We start from the raw sequence: 19,972 nt of genomic DNA, 5'->3' as shown, positions 1-19,972 counted from the left end.
CACCTTATTTTTGATAAAGGAGGCAAGAATATACAGCGGAGAAAAGACAGCCTCTTCAATAAGTGGTGCTGGGAAAACTGGACAGGTACATGTAAAAGTATGAGATTAGAACACTCCCTAACACCATACACAAAAATAAGCTCAAAATCGATTAAAGACCTAAATGTAAGGCCAGAAACTATCAAACTCTTAGAGGAAAACAAAGGCAGAACACTCTATGACATAAATCCCAGCAAGATCCTTTTTGACCCACCTCCTAGAGAAATGGAAATAAAAACAAAAATAAATGGGACCTAATGAAACGTCAAAGCTTTTGCAGAGCAAAGGAAATCATAAACAAGACCAAAAGACAACCCTCAGAATGGGAGAAAGTATTTGCAAATGAAGCAACTGACAAAGGATTAATCTCCAAAATTTACAAGCAGCTCATGTAGCTCGATAACAAAAAAACAAACAACCCTATCCAAAAATGGGCAGAAGACCTAAATAGACATTTCTCCAAAGAAGATATACAGACTGCAAACAAACACATGAAAGAATGTTCAACATCATTAATCATTAGAGAAACGCAAATCAAAATTACAATGAGATATCACTTCACACCGGTCAGAATGGCCATCATCAAAAAATCTAGAAACAATCAATGCTAGAGAGGGTGTGGAGAAAAGGGAACACTCTTGCACTGCTGGTGGGAATGTGAATTGGTACAGCCACTATGGAGAACGGTATGGAGGTTCCTTAAAAAACTACAAATAGAACTACCATATGACCCAGCAATTCCACTACTGGGCATATACCCAGAGAAAACCATAATTCAAAAAGACACATGCACCCTAATATTCATCGCAGCTCTATTTACAATAGCCAGGACACGGAAGCAACTTAAGTGTCCATCATCGGATGAGTGGATAAAGAAGATGTGGCACATATATACAATGGAATATTACTCAGCCATAAAAAGAAACGAAATTGAGTTATTTGTAGTGAGGTGGATGGACCTAAAGTCTGTCATACAGAGTGAAGTAAGTCAGAAGGAGAAAAACAAATACCGTATGCTAACACATATATATGGAATCTAAGGAAAAAAAAAAGGTCATGAAGAACCTAGGGGTAAGATAGGAATAAAGACACAGACCTACTAGAGAATGGACTTGAAGATATGGGGAGGGGGAAGGGTAAGCTGTGACAAAGTGAGAGAGTGGCATGGACATATATACACTACCAAACGTAAAATAGATAGCTAGTGGGAAGCAGCCGCATAGCACAGGGAGATCAGCTCGGTGCTTTGTGACCACCTAGAGGGGTGGGATAGGGAGGGTGGGAGGGAGGGAGATGCAAGAGGGAAGAGATACGGGAACATATGTATATGTATAACTGATTCACTTTGTTATGAAGCAGAAACTAACACACCATTGTAAAGCAATTATACTCCAATAAAGATGTCCAAAAAAAAAAAGAAAATCATCATGACCTTGGGTTTGGTAGATATTTTATGTACAATACAAAAAGCATGAACTACAAAAGAAAAAATGTGTACCTAATCAACATTAAAAACTTTTGCTCTTTGAGACACTGTTAAGAAAATGAAAAGTCAAGCCACAGACCAGGAGAAAATTTTTGTAAAACATATACCAATTAAAGGTCTTAAATCCCAGTTTCTAAAAAATGCATAAAATATTTGAAAGACACTTCACCAAAAAAAGACATACAGATGGCAAACGAGCACATGAAAAGATGACCAACGTCTTGTTAGTCATTAAGGCAATGAAAATTACAACCATGATGAGATACCATAGCACACCCACTAGAATGACTAGAATTGAAAAGACTGACCATACCAAGTGCTGACAAAAATGTGGAGCAACTGGAACTCCAATGCACTAGTGGGGATGTGAAGTGGTGACCACTTTGGAAAACAGTTTGGCACTTTCTTAGATTTCAGCAGGAACCTACCATATGATTCACACACTCCACTCCTAGGTATTTCCCCAAGAGAAATGCAAGCACATGTCTATACCAGACTCACAGAAAAATGTTCACGACATCCCTTTTTGTGATAGCTAAAGTCTGGATACCTACCAATTGTCAGTGAATAGGTTAATGGATAAACGAATTTTGGTATATGCATACTGATTAAAAAGAAGAACTACTGATGCACACAACACGGATGAAATGCAAAGTTAGGCCAAAAAAGCTGGACAAAAACATACATATGAATCTATTTAAATAAAATTCCAGAAAATGCAAATTAATCTACAGTGACAGAAAGCACATTAGTGGTTGCCTGGGGACAGAGAGAGAATGAAAGTGGCACAAGAAAACTTTTACGGGTTAAAAAACAAAATGATACAAAAGACCTTGAGGGATTGGATCAAGATGGTGGAAGAGCAGGACGTGGAGCTCACCTTCTCCCCACAGATACATCAAAAATACATCTACGGGACTTCCCTGTTGGCACAGTGGTTAAGAATCTGCCTGCCAATGCAGGGGACACAGGTTCGAGCCCTGGGCTGGGAAAACCCCACATGCCTTGGAGCAACTAAGCCCGTGCACCACAACTACTGAGTCTGTGTGCCACAACTACTGAACCCCACACACCTAGAGCCCAGGCTCCACAACAAGAGAAGCCACCGTAACGAGAAGCCTGTGCACCGCAACAAAGAGTAGCCCCCACTCGCCGCAACTAGAGAAAGCCTGTGAGCAGCAACGAAGACCAGTGCAGCCAAAAATAAATAAATAAATAAATTAATTAATTAAAGAAAAATTGAAGTCAAGGTCTTGAAGGAATATTTGTACACACATGTTCATAGAAGCGTTATTCGTAATAGCCAAAAGGTGGAAGCAACTGAAATGTCGAGCAAGAGATGAGTGGGTAAGCAAAATGTGACAGATATAGTCCATTGAATAGATATTATAGATTTGTGAACAGACATATAGATATATAACTATGATATAGATATATACGTGGAATATTATTCAGCCTTAAAAAGGAAAAGAAATGGTGACACACAGTACAACACAGATGAACCTTGAGGACACTAAGCTGTGAAATAAGCCAGTTATAAAAAGACAGTACTGTATGATTCCACTTCAGTGAGGTATCTAGAGTAGTCACATCCTTAGGGACAGAAAGCAGATGGTAGTTGCCAGGGACTGGGAAGAGGGGTGATGGGAGGTAACGTTTAATGGGTACAAGTTTTCGGTTCTGAAGATGAAATGAGCTCTGAAAATGAATGCTGGCGATTGCACAACAATATGAATGTACGTAATATCACTGAACTGCACACTTCTGAATCATTAAGATAGTTAAATTTTATTATGTATCTTTTACCACAATAAAAAAGTTTTTAAAAACTTAAGAAAATAAATTTAAATTTAAATGAATTAAAAAATTTTAAAAATGCTTCTACATGTGGAACGACTCTTACAGAACATCTACTGAATGCTGGCAGAAGACCTCAGACTTCCAAAAGGGCACGGAAATCTCCATGGAACTGGGTAGAGCAAAGGAAAAAAGAAAAAGAGAGAGAAGGGAATCAGGACAGGACCTGCGCCTCTGGGAGCGAGCTGTGAAGCGGAGCGGCTCCTGCACACTGGGAAGCCCCCTCACTGGCGGGGACAGAGGGTGAGCTCCGAAGCCTCGGAGCGGAGTACACCTACAGCGGCGTAGCGAGCGAAGCGATAAGAGACCTGCACAAAGGGTTGGTGCCGACCGGCACTCGCGAGCCTGAAACAATTGTCACTACCCACCGGGGCGGCTGGCGGCTGGGTACTGAAGCTCGGGCTACTGAGCTCAGACCCTGGGGCGAGGACTGGGATTGGCTGGGTAAAGACAGCCTGAGGGGGCCGGGGTGTAGTGCGCCACCACTGAGGGAGTCCAGGAAGAAGCCTGGGCTTGCCAGAGAGGCAAGGCACCACTGCGGGGGGGCGTGCGAGGAGAGGGGCGGGCCCACCATAGGAGCTTCTTTCTCCGAATGCTCGCAGGTGGCAGGTCACTGCCTACATGAGCTCCAAAGGCAGGAGCAAGCTGCCATCTTGGACTCCAGAGGTGGGCGCAGGCTGCTGCTGCTGCTGCCACCGCCAACGATCTTGGGAGCAGGTACAGATCACTGCCCCCACCTTCCCAGGAGCCTGCGTGCCTCACCCTGCCGAGGACCTTGCGACCTGGTGCCAACCACCCAGGGGCATGTGACCCGCCATCACCGCTGCGGAGGGACCCATGACCGGAAGCCAACCACTGCTCCCGCCTCCCTGGGAGCCCACGTGAGCTGTGCACCTGCGTACACGCACGGCCCTACCAAAGGGATATGAGCCAGCATATGCTGAGGAAAGAGACAGCAAGCATCCACAACAAAAACTGCCTTCAAGCCAAAAAAAAAAATTAAACCCACACGAGCTACACAGGGACGCTCCTGCATATAAGTAGCCCTCCAAGATTACAGTAGGTAACTGTTTCTCCTAAAGTCACAGACTAAGAGAAACATAAGCAAAATGAAGAAGCACAGCAATCACTCTCAGTTAAAAGACCAAGAAAATTCCCCTGAAGGAACAATGAAACAGACCTCTTCAGTCTAATAGACACCAAGGGACTTCCCTGGTGGTCCACTGGCTAAGACCCCATGCTCCTAATGTAGGGGGCCTGGGTTCAATCCCTGGTCAGGGAATTAGATCCCACATGCCACAACTAAAGAGTTCGCATGCTGCAACTAAAGATTCCCCATACCACAACTAAAAGATCCCGCATGCCGCAACGAAGACCCAGCACAGCCAAATAAATAAATAAATAAAAATTTAAAAACAGACACTGAGTTCAAGAAGGAGATAATGAAAATACTGAAGGAATTAAGAAAGGTGATTGACAGAAATTCAGATTACCAAATAAATGAACTAGAAACTATAAGAAGGACCCAAGAAAAGTTAGAAACTTCATTTGCCGAGACGAAAGCCGAGCTCAAGGTAATGAAGAGCAGAATGAATAATGCAGAAGAAAGAATAAGTGACCTGGAAGACAGACTAATGGAAATTACCCAATCATAACAGCAGACAAGAAACCAAATGCAAAAAAATGAAAGCAATATAAGAGACCTATGGGATAATATAAAATGGGTCAATCTACACATAATAGGAATTCCAGAAGGAGAAGAGAAAAGGGGATTGAAAATGTATTTGAAGAAATTATGGCTGAAAACTTCCCAAACCTAAAGAAGGAAACATATCCAGATACAGGAAGCACAGAGGGTCCCACACAAGTTGAACCCAAACAGACCTACACCAAGATATATTATAATAAAAGTGGCAAAAGTTAAAGAGAGGATTCTAATGGCAGCAAGAGGAAAACATTTCTTTACAAAGGAACCCCCATAAGGCTATCAGCTGATTTCTCTACAAAAACACTGCAGGCCAGAAGGGAGTGGCAAAATATATTCAAAGTCTTGAAAGACAAAAATCTGCAACCTAGAATACTCTACCCAGCAAGATTATCATTTAGAATAGGAGGAGAAATAAAGAATTTCTCAGACAAGCAAAAACTAAAAATACAGCAATACTAAACCTATCCTAAAAGAAATATTGAAAGGTCATCATCTCTAAACAGAAAAGAAGCAAGAAGAAATAGGAGAGAGGAAATCACAATTGGAAGTAAATCACGTAAATCAGCCAGTATACAGATCAAAAAGAAAAGAAAAAAACCTATTTGTGAAAGCAATGATAAACACAACGAATAGCAAAAGGATAAACGTGAAGATGCAAAAAGGGACATCAAAATCATAAAATGTGGGGAAGGGGAGTAAAAAAAATGCAGATTCTTTTATTTTTTTAGAATGTGTTTGAGCCTTTATGACTATCAGTCTAAAGAAAGCAGATCTAGGAAAGAGTTAACATATAATAATTGAGAAACAGGGCAACCACAAATCAAACACATATTATAGATTCACAAAAACCTAGTAGAGGGGAACACAAGCATAAAAGGAAATCATCAAACCTCAAAAAGAAAAAAAGAAAAGGGAACAAAGAAGAAACAAGGTTTGAAATGGCAATAAATACTTATGTGACAGTAATTACCTTAAATGTCAATGGACTAAATGCTCCAATCAAAAGACAGACTGGCAAACTGGATAAAAAAAAACCAAGGGCCTACCATATGCTGCCTACCAGCGACCCACCTGAGGGCTAACACATAGATTGAAAGTGAGGGGATGGAAAAATATATTTCATGCAAACTGAAATGACAAGAAAGCAGGATTTGCAATACTCATATCAGATAAAATAGATTAAAGCAAACATTATAGAGAAAGATAAAGAAGGACACTATATAATAACAGGATCAGTACAAGAAGAGGATTTTACACTCATCAACATATATGCACCTAATATAGGACCACCCATACATACAACAAACACTAACAGACGTAAAGGAAGAATGGATACGAATACAATAGTAAGAGACTTTAATACCCCACGCACATCAATGGACAGATCTTCCAGACAGAATCAATAAGGCAACAGAGGTCCTAAATGATACAACAGAACAGTTAGACTTAATTGATATTTTCAGGACACTACATCAAAAAAAACCCAGAATAGGGCTTCCCTGGTGGTGCAGTCGTTGAGAGTCCGCCTGCCGATGCAGGGGACATGGGTTCGTGCCCTGGTCCGGGAAGATCCCACATGCCACGGAGCGGCTGGGCCGGTGAGCCATGGCCACGAAGCCTGTGCGTCCGGCGCCTGTGCTCCTCAACGGGAGAGGCCACAACAGTGAGACGCCCGTGTACCGCAAAAAAAAAAAAACAAACCAGAATATACATTCATTTCAAGCGTACACGGAACATTCTCTAGGACTCACCACATCCTAGGGCACAAAACTAAGCTCAACAAGTTTAATAGGAGTACAGAAATTATTTCAAGCATCTTCTCTGACCACAGTGGCATGAAAGTAGAAATCAACAACAGGATAAGAAACGAGAAAAAAGACTACATGGAGACAAAATACCATGCTACTAAAACACCAATGGGTCAATAAGGAAATTAAAAAATACCTTGAGACAAATGACAAGGAAAACACAACTATGCAAAGTCTATGGGACGCAGCAAAAGCAGTTCTTAGAGGGAAGTTCGTAGAGATACAGGCCTTCATCAAAAAACAAGAAAAATCTCAAGTAAACAACCTAACCTACCACCTAAAAAGAATTAGAAAAAGAAGAACAAACTAAACCTTACATCAGTAGAAGCAAGGAAAGAATAAAGATCAGGGTGAAAATAAACTAATTAGAGATTAAAAAAATAGAAAAAAATCAACAAAAATAAGGGCTGGTTCTTTGAAAGGGTAAACAAAATTGACAAACCTCTGGCCACTCTCACCAAGACAAGACAGAGAACCCAAATAAACAAGAAATGAAAAAGGAGAAATCTCAACTGATATTTCAGAAATACAAAAGACCGTAAGAGAATACTATGAACAGTTACATGTCAACAAATTTGACAACCTAGAAGAAATGGACAATTTTCTAGAAACATACAGCCCACCAAATTTAATCAAGAAGAAATAGGTAATTTGAACAGAACGACCACTAGAAGAGAAATAGAATCGGTAATAAAAAAAAAACTTCCTAAAAACAAAAGTCCAGGACCCGATGGCTTCACAGGTGAATTCTACCAAACATACAAAGGAGAACTTACACGGATTCTTCTCAAACTCTGTCAAAAGACTGCAGAGGAGGGAACACTCCCAAAGACATTCTGTGAAGCCACAATCACCCGGATACCAAAACCAAAGATACCACCAAAAAAAGAAAATTACAGGTCAATATCTTTGATGAATATAGATGCAAAAATTCTCAACAAGATATTAGCAAACCGATTCCAACAACACATAAAAAACAACATACACCACGACCAAGTTGGATTCATCCCAGGTTCACAAGGATGCTTCAACATATGCAAATCAATCAATGTGATACAAATTAATAAAAGAAAAGTAAAAAACCACATGATCATCTCAATAGATGCAGAAAAAGCATTTGACAAAATTCAGCATCCATTCATGATAAAAACTCTTACCAAAGTGGGGATAGAGAGAACATATCTCAACATAATAAAAGCCATTTATGAGAAATCCCGATATAATAACCCAATATAATACAAACAGCCAATATAATACTCAACGGTGAAAAGCTGAAAGACTTCAGACAAGAAAAACAAAAAAAAAAGGCATCCAAATTGGAAGGGAAGAGGTAAAACTGTCACTACATGCAGATGACATGATACTATATATAGATAACCCTAAGGACTCTACACAAAAACTACCAGATCTAATAAATGAATTCAGCAAAGTAGCAGGATACAAGATAAACATTCAGAAATCAGTTGCATTCCTTTACACTAACAGTGAAATACCAGAAAGGGAATGTAAAAAAAAAAAACCTACCGTTTAAAATTGCACCAATAAAAAAAAAAACACCTAGGAATAAACCTGACCAAGGAGATGAAAGACTTACACGCTGAGAACTATAAAACATTAATAAAGGAAATAAAAGAGGATTCAAAGAAATGGAAAGATATCCCACACTCTTGGACTGGAAGAATTAATATTGCTAAAATAGCAATACCACCCAAAGCAATCTACAGATTTAATGCGATCCCTATCAAATTACCCATGACATTTTTCACAGAAGTAGAATAATCCAAAAATTTATATGGACCCATAAAAGACCCAGAATTGCCAGAGCAATCCTGAGGGGGGGAGAAAAAAAAAAGCAGGAGGCATAACTCTTCCAGACTTCAGACAATACTACAAAGCTACAGGGACTTCCCTGGTGGTCCAGTGGCTTCCCTGGTGGTCCAGTGGCTAGTCCCTGGTCAGGGAACTAGATCTAGTCTAGTCCCTGGTCAGGGAACTAGATCCCACATGCTACAACTAAGAGTTTGCATGCGGCAACCAAGTCCTGCATGCTGCAATTAGAGATCCCACAGGCCACAACTAAAGATCCTGCATGCTGTAACTAAGTCCCAGTGCAGCCAAATAAATAAATACTAAAAAAAAAACCAAAACAAAGCTACAGTAATCAAAACAGTGTGTTATTGGTACAAAAACAGGCATACGCATCAATGGAACAGAATAGAAAGCCCAAAAATAAACCCAGACACCTATGATCAACTAATTTTCGACAAAGGAGGCAAGAATATAAAATGGGAAAAAGACTTTCTCTTCAGCAAGTGGTGCTGGGAAAGTTTGACAGCTGCATGTAAATCAATGAAGTTAGAACACAACCTCACACCATACACAAAAATAAACTCAAAATGGCTTAGACTTAAACATAAGACATGACACCACAGAACTCCTAGAAGAGAACATAGGCAAAACATTCTCTGACATAAATCCTACCAATGTTTTCTTAGGTCAGTCTCCCAAGGCAACAGAAAGAAAACCAAAAATAAACAAACAGGATCTAATCAAACTCACAAGCTTTTGCACAGCAAAGGAAACCATAAAAAAAACAAAAAGACAACCTATGGAATGGGAGAAAATATTTGCAAATGATGGGGCAGACAAGGGCTTAATCTCCAAAATATACAAACAGCTCATACAACGACAAAAAAACAATCCAAGCGAAAAATGGACAGAAGACCTAAATAGACATTTCTTCAAAGAAGACATACAGCTGGCCAGTAGGCACATGAAAAGATGCTCAACATCTCTAATCATTAGAGAAATGCAAATCAAACTACAATGAGGTACCACCTCACACTGGTCAGAATGGCCATCATTACAAAGTCTATAAATAACAAATGCTGGAGAGGGTGTGGAGAAAAGGGAACCTTCCTACACTGTTGGTGGGAATGTAAACTGGTACAGCCATTATGGAGAACAGTATGGAGGTTCCTCAGAAAACTAAAAATAGAATTAACGTATGACCCAGCAATCCCACTCCTGGGAATATATCCAGACAAAACTCTAATCCAGAAAGATACATGCACCCGTATGTTCACAGCAGCAGTATTCACAATAGCCAAGACAGGGAAACAACCTGAATGTCCACTGACAGATGAATGGATCAAGATGTGGTACACGTATACAATGGAATACTACTCAGCCATAAAAAAGAATGAAATAATGCCATTTGCAGCAACATGGGTGCAACTAGAGATTATCATACTAAGTGAAGTAAGTCAGAATAAGAAAGACAAATACCGTATGATATCGCTTATATGGGGAATCTAAAATATAGCACAAATGAACTTATTTACAAAACAGAAACAGACTCACAGACATAGAGAACAGACCTGTGGTTGCCCCAGTGCAGGGGTGGAGGATAGAGATGAACTGGGAGTTTGGGGTTGGTAGATGCAAACTATTACATATACAGTGGATAAAGAACAAGGTCCTACATATAGCACAGGGAACTATATTCAATATCCTGTGATATACCATAATGGAAAAGAATATGAAAAAAGAACCTATATATGCGTATAGCTGAGTCACTTTGCTGTACAGCAGAGACTGGCATAGCACTGTAAATCAGCTATACTTCAATTAAAAAAGGGAAAAAAAAAGACCTTATTTACAAAGCAGAAAGAGACTCTCAGACATAGAGAACAATCTTACGGTTACCAAAGGGGAAAGGTGTGGGGAGGGATAAATTAGGAGCTTGGGATTAACACCTACACAGTACTATACACAATACAGGTAACCAACAAGGGCCTACCATACAGCCCAGGGAACTACACTATTTTTTAACAACCTATAAGGGAAAAGAATCTGAAAAAGAATATATATATGTATCTGAATCACTGTGCTGTACACCTGAAACTAACACAACTTTGTAAATGAACTATAATTGTAAAAAAGTTTAATAATAAATTTTAATTGTTAAACTTAAAAAAAAAACTTTTAGAGGTAATGGGTATGTTTATTATGTTAATTGTGTTGATGATTCCTTGGCAGTAAACTTTACATGCCAAAATTTATCAAACTGTACACTTTAAATATGTGCAATTTATTGTAAATTAATTATACCTCAATAAAAATTGGAAGAAAAAAAGAAAAGCCTGACAAACCAGATAGCAAGTATAAATAGAAGAACAAGGAACTAAGGAACTAAAAATAGATAGGAGTAGTAAGATAACCACTAGAACAAAAATAGAATAGAAACAAAATGTATTTATACACAACTCAGCAACTTTTAAAACTAGAAACATGATAGCTCTGTAGATTAGCAGTTCTCAAAGGGTGCCCAGGGGACCCACCAGACTTCCAGGGAGTCCACAGAAGAAAACTATTTTAATAAAAGAAAGATGCTCTTTGCCTTTTTAATCCTAGTTCTCTCATGAGCCTACAGTGGAGTCTTCCAGGGCCTATGTGGTTTGCATCACTGATTAAATGTAGAAACAGATTTAAGAATCCAGCGTCTTCCAATAAGCCAAAAAATTTGTGAAACTGTAAAACAATGCCACTCTTCATCAAAAACACTGTTTATTCATTGCAGCACTATTTACAATAGCCAAGACATGGAAGCAACCAAAATGTTCAACAACAGAGGAATGGATAAAGACGTGGTGGACTTCCCTGGTGGCGCAGTGGTTAAGAATCTGCCTGCCAATGCAGGAGACACGGGTTCGATCCCTGGTCTGGGAAGATCCCACATGCCGCGGAGCAACTAAGCCCCTGTGCCACAACTACTGAGGCCGTGTGCCACAACTACTGAAGCCCGTGAGGCTAGAGCCCGTACTCTACAACAAGAGAAGCCACCGCAATGAGAAGCCTGCACACCACAACGAAGAGTAGCCTCTGCTCGCCGCAGCTAGAGAAAGCCCACGTGCAGCAACGACGACCCAACGAAGCCATAAATAAATAATTTATTTTTTAAAAAAAGATGCGGTACACATATACAATGGAATATTACACATATACAATGGGATATTGCTCAGTATTATACAATGGAATATTACTAAAATTGAAATAATGCCATTTGCAGCAACATGGATGGACCTACAGATTATCATACAAAGTCTAGTAAGTCAGACAGAGAAAGACAAATATCACTCTTATATGGAATCTAATTTTAAAAAACTGATACAAATGAACTTACAAAACAGAAACAGACCTACAGATATCGAAAACAAACTCATGGTTACCAAAGGGGAAACGTGGGAGGGAGGGATAAATTAGGAGGTTGGGATTAACATACACACACTACTATATATAAGATAGATAACCAACAAGGACCTACTGTATAGCACAGGGAGCTCTACACAATAATCTGTTATAGGGTTTCCCTGATGGCCAGTGGTTAAGAATCTGCCTGCCAATGCAGGGAACACAGGTTCAAGCCCTGGTCTGGGAAGATCCCACATGCCGCAGAGCAGCTAAGCCTGCGTGCCACAACTACTGAGCCCGTGAGCCACAACTACTGAAACCTGTGTGCCTAGAGCCCATGCTCCACAACGAGAAGTCACCGCAATGAGTAGCCCCTGCTCGTCGCAACTAGAGAAAGCCCGTGTGCAGCAACGAAGACCCAACGCAGCCAAAAAATAAATAAATAAATTTATAAAAAATAAATAAAACCTTGTTAAAAAAGTAATCTGTGATAACCTATATCATAAAAGTATCTGAAAAAGGATGAATATATTTATAACTGAATCACTTTGCTGTACACCTGAAACTAATACAAAAAAAATTCTGTGATAACCTATATGATAAAAGAATCTGAAAAAGAATGGATATATGTATAACTGAAACGCTTTGCTGTATACCTGAAACTAATACATTATAAATCAACTACACTCCAATAAAATTAAAAAAATAGTTTAATAACTGAAAAAAGACATTGTTTATGTTAACGTGATGGGCTTATTATTTTTAAATGAAGTAATAAATGAACACAGCATTTTAAAAATTCCTCAGTTTTAATTTGTAAAAAGGCACCAGTTGATAGATAAAACCCACACAAACAAAACTCCTTGGGGTCCTGAGCGGTGGGGAAGCACTGCTGTCAATCTGTCATTGCTCAACCCCCCAAGGGACTCCCGTAGGCAGAGGTCACTACCCTCACTAAGGGCAGTGACCCCTGAGTGAGGGACCCTGCACTCCACACTGGTGCCCTCAACCTATGGTCTGGTCCCTAGATCATGCCTGGTTCCTAACAAGCTAAGTACAGAAATCAAGATTAAACCTTCAGAAACATTTACAGCAATTTTACATTGCCACACAACCAAGCACATGATCGATGTATTTTGTATGTTTTTTTAATTCCATTTTTCGAATTGTTCATTTTTATTGTATTTTACAAAAGTGTTAGCCTGCAACAGTTTGAAATGTTTCAATTGGTCCTTCACCATAGATACATTAAGAAGCACTAAAGTGGGGACTTCCCTGGTGCTCCAGTGGCTTAAACTCTGTGCTCCCAATGCAGGGGGCCTGGGTTCAATCCCTGGTCAGGGAACTGGATCCCACATGCAGCCCAAAAAACAAAACAAAACAAAAAAAAACCGGGCACTGAACTAGATATCATATAATTAAAGAGCAGTTGGACTTATTTATTTATTTATTTTTGGCTGCGTTGGGTCTTCATTGCGGCGCACCGGCTTTTCTCTAGTTGCGGTGAGCAGGGGCTACTCTTCGTTGCGGCGTGCGGGCTTCTCATCGCAGTGGTTTCTCTTGTTGCAGAGCACAGGTTCTAGGTGTGCGGGCTTCAGTAGCTGTAAAATGCGGGCTCAGTAGTTGTGGCGCACGGGCTTAGTTGCTCTGCGGCATGTGGGATCTTCCCGGACCAGGGCTCAAACCGTGTCCACTGCAATTGGCAGGCGGATTCTTAACCGCTGCGCTGCCAGGGAAGCCCTGGAACGATCTTTTAAGCAAAATATGTCGATAGTACTATTTCTCCATGATTAACGTACACTGCTCCTAATATAAGTATCAAAGCATTGCCATTAAAATGGAAATCGGTAATGATAAAGAAAATCATACATACCCTCTTCAGTGAAGAATTTTTCTACAGGTCCCACAAACTGATTAATTTCATTAAGTTCATCTTGGCTAACTTCCGGAAATGGGAAAACTTCTTTCTAAAAATGATAAACATGTAGTAAAAATTTAATTTTTGGCAACCTCCCAGAGTGGCAATATCAACCCAAAGGGAAGGAAAAAGACTTGCTAGTTTCCACATCGGCTGGCAGGGTCTTACTCGCTGAAGGAACCGGAAAGCAAACTTCAGAAGGAGCTTAAGACAAGGAATGGCGTTAGACTCCAGCACCTTGGTTCATCCTCCTCCCTGATCCAAAATTGTTCCTAATTTTGGTCAGCTTGCCCCATGGAGCAGAGAGCCTGGACTAACATTTCAAACCCCAGTCTGGGCCCTGATTTGCAGCTTACTAACTGGGCAGCCTTAGTCATATCCCATCACCTGTCCACACTGCCGTTTTCTCACCTATAATGAGCAGGTAATATTTACTCAAGGTCGTTGTGAGGACCATGGAAGATAATGCATGAGCAAGCTCACTACCAAAACACAGAAATCCACCTCAGTTATCCTGTGAGCTCAAAGATGCTGCCACCGACAAGAACGTACTGTGGTCACGGGTCTGACATCTTGCCGCGTTCCCACCTGGCTGCTCGCTCCAGCACCCGCCCGTCCCGCCTAATGAGCCCTGCTCCGTGCGCTGAGCAGGGCCACCAGAGGAGGCCCAGCCGAGAAGCCAGATCACCCGGAATGCAGTCCTGGCTCTGCCGATTCTTAGATTGTGATGGGCAAGTCACACCCCTTCTCAGTGTCAGTTTCTCTCCTGCTACAGGTGACGCCTCAGAAGGCAGCTGTGAGGCTCAAAGGAGATGAGGTGTCCTGAACACGAAACAGCTGCAATTATCTGTATTGGGTACTGGCTCTGCTCCTGTCCCCACAGCCTGGAAAGCGACTCCGCTTCAAGTCGACCTCAAACTGATAGAGGAGTGGACAATGTTTCCAACTGACCCTGGATTCCCAACCAGGCCATGGCTATGTGCTGCCTAAAATCATCCCGCTGTGCCCTCTGGTTTTGGGCTCCACCCCCCCGCCCCCCACCGTTAGCTGCCAGCGTGACCCGAGTATCTGGATTTGACTGACACCTGCTGAGAAGTGATGTCCCAGGCCCTAAGCCGCCCCCAGGAGCCCTGCCTCTCCTCACAGCACCTCTCACCAAGCGTCTTGAGAAAGGTCTTCAAAGCAGAGTAGTCCTGTCTCCTCTCGAGCCCTGTAATTAATCAGCCACTCTAGTTACGGGCTCCCAAATCTACTTTCTTCTTTCCGGCCACCTGTACAGGTGATAGGTGGGTGCCATGCCCAAACTTAAAAGAATCCCTGCCTCCAGGCCACCTTCGACCCTGCCCCTAAGGTGGTCTACAAGGAAATTACACTGAGCTGTCACCACCCCGCAGCCGCTTAGAACAAAGCCGGCTCTTTAGCCGAATGCAGAGGCCACGTCCACTGCGCCGGCCTGCACGGGCTCACCTGGGCCTGGTGCAATGGCTGTGTTAGAGGGAGATGATTCTGGTACCAGCGAGCCGCCAGGTGAGAGGAGAGAACAGGCTGGGAACCAGGTGGCCTCAACTGCAACCAATGGACAACTGTCCCCAGGAGAGAGATCTCGTGCACATGTGAGAACAAATCTCTGATGGCTGTGTTCAGAGTCTAAATGGGGTGCCTCATGGGCGATGGGTTCAATTTCATCAGCACTTTTCAAATTTTTGAAAGTACAACCGGTTTTTCAAATAAATCCAGTGCAGAAACCAAATATGCAAAACAGATGCAAGCCGAGCTGCTCTGGCTGAGGCTGTGAACGGAGAGAAAAGTCACGCAGATCCCTCCCACTTGACTCCCCCGCTAGTCCCTGCAGCAGCCCTGGGGGTGCTCTCAGGAACAGCCTGGGTCCAACTGAGGGCAGGGGGACAACTGCCGGCCTGCGTGATCATGAAGGTCTCCTTCTATTCCGAGATTCTAAGCATCTCGGATACCACGCTGCTGCTCAAACCCCAACAATGCTGAGAGAGACGATGTCTGCCTGAACCAGGGAGGTACCGGCAGAAGTGCTTAAAAGCTGTCAGATTCTAAATAGAACCTGAACGTAGAGAAAACGGCATTTGCTGTTGGATTTGATGTGGCTTATGAGAACAGGAGGTGTCAAAGCTGACTCCAGGTATTTGACCTGAACAAGTGGAACAGCAGAGTCACCACCCTCTCCGATAAGAAGAGCAGGAGGAAAGACAGGATTGGGTGGACAGACCAGGAACTCAGCTTTGGGTGGGCTAGACTGGCGATGCCTAGTAACATCCAAGTGTAGCTTTTGAGTAGAAAGGTAGATATGAAGAGTATGGAGTTCAGGGAAGAAATCTCAGCTGGAGAAATAAATGTGCATCTTCAGGATACTGACAGCATGATACTGAATTAGATTATCAGAGGAATGCTTGTAGATGAAAAGAGAAGTCCACAGACTAAGCCTTAGAAAACTTCAACTCCGACTGAGCTGGTTGGAAATGTTGTCTAATGTTTGGACTTGTCAAGGAGCCAAGAAGGAATCAATGTCCTTGAGTAGCTGAGAAAGCTTGGGGTATAGCTGGCCTTTGCTGGGAGTGGACGGTTCCCCACATCAATGCAGAGAACGCAGACCACACGGGCACACATGTGGGGAGGAGGGGGTAAGCGTGGCGGCAGAAGTTCTTACCTGACTGCGTGTATTTTCTCAGTGAAACAGGAAGCAAAGCCGACAGGTGAGAGTGCGGATGGGGGAGGTGGCGCCATAGGTTTGGAGAAAGAGGAGCATGAAATGAGACAGGCTGGGACCTGGGACTCTTTGCTGCAGTGCCGCAATCATTGCACCCGGACACACCTCTCCTTGAGCAACAAAACACGAAGAAGCTGTATGGGACTAAAAATAACTGCGTGCACGCGCAGTTGGGGCAAATTCTGGATCCAACAGATACAAAAAGACCAAAAAAAAAAAAAAACTGCCACTTTTGAAGAGCCTGGAGCAAAAACAGGGTACCCCACATGCCCCCTGCTCACAACACCAAAGGGGTGGACAAAACACCTAAGCCACCCCTCCGGCCTGACCCCTGGACACATTTCTACCCTCACCCCATGTAAGAAACTAGTTTGCCCCTCTCAGGGATTGAGCGAGCAAGGGAACATGCTGTTTGTTCTTCTTCCCCCCTGCTGCAGCAGAGGCCCCGATAAAGCCTTGCCTGAATTTCTTGTCTGGCCTCTTGTAAATTTCTATTTCTTGGGGAAGGCCAAGAACCCTGGTCGGTAACAGAAAAATGTGTGTTCTTTCTTCCCCAAGCTGTTGGGAGCCACGGGGGTCCCACGACAGAGCACCACACAGCCCCAGGTTCTGGAGGAAACGGCTTCCCTAACTTTTAAGACCTAGCTTCGTACTTCTAGCAGGGCAAACCACTCCAGTCAGAGTGTCTGCATCTGTGCCTGACGACCTTAGAGAATGTCCTAGAAAAAACAGGGAATAACTCCTAAAGTAATACAGAATCAGTCAACATTCCAGCCAAGCTCAAAGCACTTTACACACATTTTTCTTTGGCTTGTGGGCCACCTGTAGGAGGGGGCGAGGGCTGTTTTTACTCCTATTTTCTGTATGAGAGCACTGAGGCACTTCACAGGAGCGATTAGCCCAAGGTCACAAGACTAGCAGGTGTTGACGCCAGCACCGACTACTCATTCTGCTGCTTCATGAACCTGTACCGCATCTTAACAGTTTAAAAAGCGTTTCCACGTATATACGTCTCGTTACAACACATCTGAGACGCAGAACACATCGCAAGCTCCGTTTTAAGGCTGAAAGAACTGGGACTCAAAGTCACAGAGTCAAGGTCAAATCCAAGCCTTCTGACGACTATAAGAGTCCGCTGAGTGCTTAGTAACACTAGGTCGTGCGACCCGTGGAAGGGACGGGCGGGGAAGGCACCTTTGAGCCGGGCTTCTGGGGAACCTGAAAGGTGGGGTGAGCCGTTGAGACTCGGCCGTGGAAGCCAACAGAGAGAGGAGCGGCATGGTCTGTGCTTAGGAAACAGGAAACCCCCTCCAGCCCCCCCCAGTTCGCGGCCGGAGTGTTGAGTTGCGGATCACTTAGCGACCACCTCGCCTAGGGTTTCCCAGGGTGTCCCGGCAGGCGTTACCTCGAACACAGGTCAAAACCATAGCTCCTCAGAGCCACAGGGTTAGCACACCAGGCCGCAGGTGCGTTTCTAAGGCAGGTGTGGGGACTCTAACCAGGCTCGACCGGGCCCTTCCCGCAAAGGGCAAAAGGCGAGGAGGAAGGGCAATGGCCAGCCGGGGCTCGGCGTTACCTTCTCGATTTTGCCCAGGAAGAGCTCCTTGGCGAAAGCTTGGCTCGGTGGACTGGTGCGCAGCGGGCGCCGACTCGCGGTGAAAGCCACCAGGGCACGGCCCAAGCGCGCCGCCGCCGCCGAGCGCAAGAAGAGCCCGCAGCCGCTCATACCGTCCCGAGTCGCTCTCGCCGCCGCCGCCGCCGCCGCCGCTTTCCCAGCGCCTCAGTCACTTGCCCCGGGGTCGCGCCTCCCGATGACGCCACCCATCTGCGTCGCTCCGCCGGCCGCCAACGCGCTTGCGCGGCCTCGGGCCCTGGCCGGGGCCGCGGCCAATCTTGACGGTTTCGCGAATGGGCGGCTTCGCGATTGGGCGGCGGCGGCGTGCTGTTTTCAAACACCTGCAGTGGTTTTGCCTAAATGCCGTAAATTACCAGCCGGGGCAGCGTCTCTGGGAGCCGGAACCTAAGCGGTGGCCCAGCTGCCTCCACTTGCCTCCCTCTCGCCAGCTGGGGCGACGCGGACATGGAACTACAAAGCGGGGGGTGGGGGAAGTTCACGATATTGGTTATCTCTGGAGGGAGCGCACACACGGGTTACGGTCCTTGCTTTAAGTGGGTGATTAGTGAGGATTCCTTTGGTTTTGCTTCATAGCATACGTATTTGTCACATATATGGGGGGTGGGGAGAAGAAAAGGAAAGAGATATTCCACCAGAGAGGTCTGGATAAGACCCTGTAGTTACTACGTCCCTGGGAAACGCCAACCTGAAGGGCAAGGGTGGGGGAGAAGCTGGAGCTGGGACCGGTGGCAGGGACGGGATAGGGGGGAGGGCGCCCCCCCTCCCCACACCCAGCGATGCCCTGAAGGCCCTCCTCACCTGTGCCTGCGCCCTGCCTGTCGCATTTACAGGGTAGTAACAATACGCCTTTTTCTCATTGGAAATGCTCTCTGCCACCGTCAATATTCAGAGAGCAGTGGGAAACGCATTCAGCTCAACGTGCTGTGCCAGACCCAATAAAAGGTACACTTGTTTGGGTAAAGACTTGATGATGAAAACGCAGTCCTTCTCGGGAGGGACTCGAACCCAGCCAAAACTCAGATTGGGGCCTCAACCCCCCCCCTCCCCCCCCGCATCTCAGATGTGGACGCGAACCCACTGTCTTTTAATTAAAACCTCTCACCTGGTGTTAGGACTTAACTGAAGCTCAGCTTCTTTTGTCTGGTTGCAGAAGGAAGTCGGTGTGAGGCAAAGTGATAGGCAAAGAAAGAGTGAGTCTGTTAGCATAGGATGCTTGTGAGAGATAGGAGCGGGCTGGCAAGGGAACGGAGCCCCGAGAACCAAGAGGGCTACATCTTTATCATCCAAGAAGAAGTGGGGAGGGGAGAAGACCACCTTCTTCCTCATTCTTGGGCAAACGTCAAGGCTTACATCATTAGTTCCTCCTGTGACCCTATATGGTCTGACCAGGGCTGTCATGGCGCTATTTAATTCATATTTATATTAGCAAAAGGGTAGTAACATAGACTAAAATATGGTAATTAATCTCAGGTTTCAGTATAATGTCCCCTTTCAGCTAGTTTCTTTCCTTTTCACCTATATTTCTGTCCTGGCTACACACAGAAATGCCCTTCTTAAAGGACGATTAACTCCCTGACTTCATGTAACAAG

The 19,972-nt window shown here is 43.8% G+C and overlaps 1 protein-coding gene across 3 annotated transcripts in view; it reads right to left on the bottom strand.

Annotated features, from left to right (window-relative positions):
* ACAD9 (acyl-CoA dehydrogenase family member 9) overlaps positions 1 to 19,645 on the bottom strand; it is a 61,565-nt gene extending 41,920 nt beyond the window's left edge. Inside the window, exons 1-2 of one of the 3 annotated variants that reach the window (XM_089919802.1) lie at positions 19,485 to 19,645; positions 13,965 to 14,058 (exon numbers count right to left, since the gene is read on the bottom strand). Coding sequence is in view for 2 of the 3 variants with exons in the window: in XM_089919800.1 (XP_089775926.1) it covers positions 13,965 to 14,058; positions 18,323 to 18,472 (244 nt within the window). In the remaining variant the exon portion in view is untranslated. Of the gene's footprint in view, positions 1 to 13,964; positions 14,059 to 18,322; positions 18,511 to 19,484 lie in introns of those variants that run through there. The other 2 variants (XM_089919800.1, XM_022562599.3) reach the window with 2 other exon arrangements.
* Between the last annotated feature and the right edge of the window lie 327 nt (positions 19,646 to 19,972).

The sequence above is a fragment of the Delphinapterus leucas genome, chromosome 10 (genome assembly GCF_059928025.1).
Source record: "Delphinapterus leucas isolate spDelLeu-1000000601 "Yukka" chromosome 10, BTC_Dleu_Yukka2, whole genome shotgun sequence".
NCBI classification, from domain to species: Eukaryota; Metazoa; Chordata; class Mammalia; order Artiodactyla; family Monodontidae; genus Delphinapterus; species Delphinapterus leucas.
This window is presented reverse-complemented; position numbering and strand designations above follow the sequence as displayed.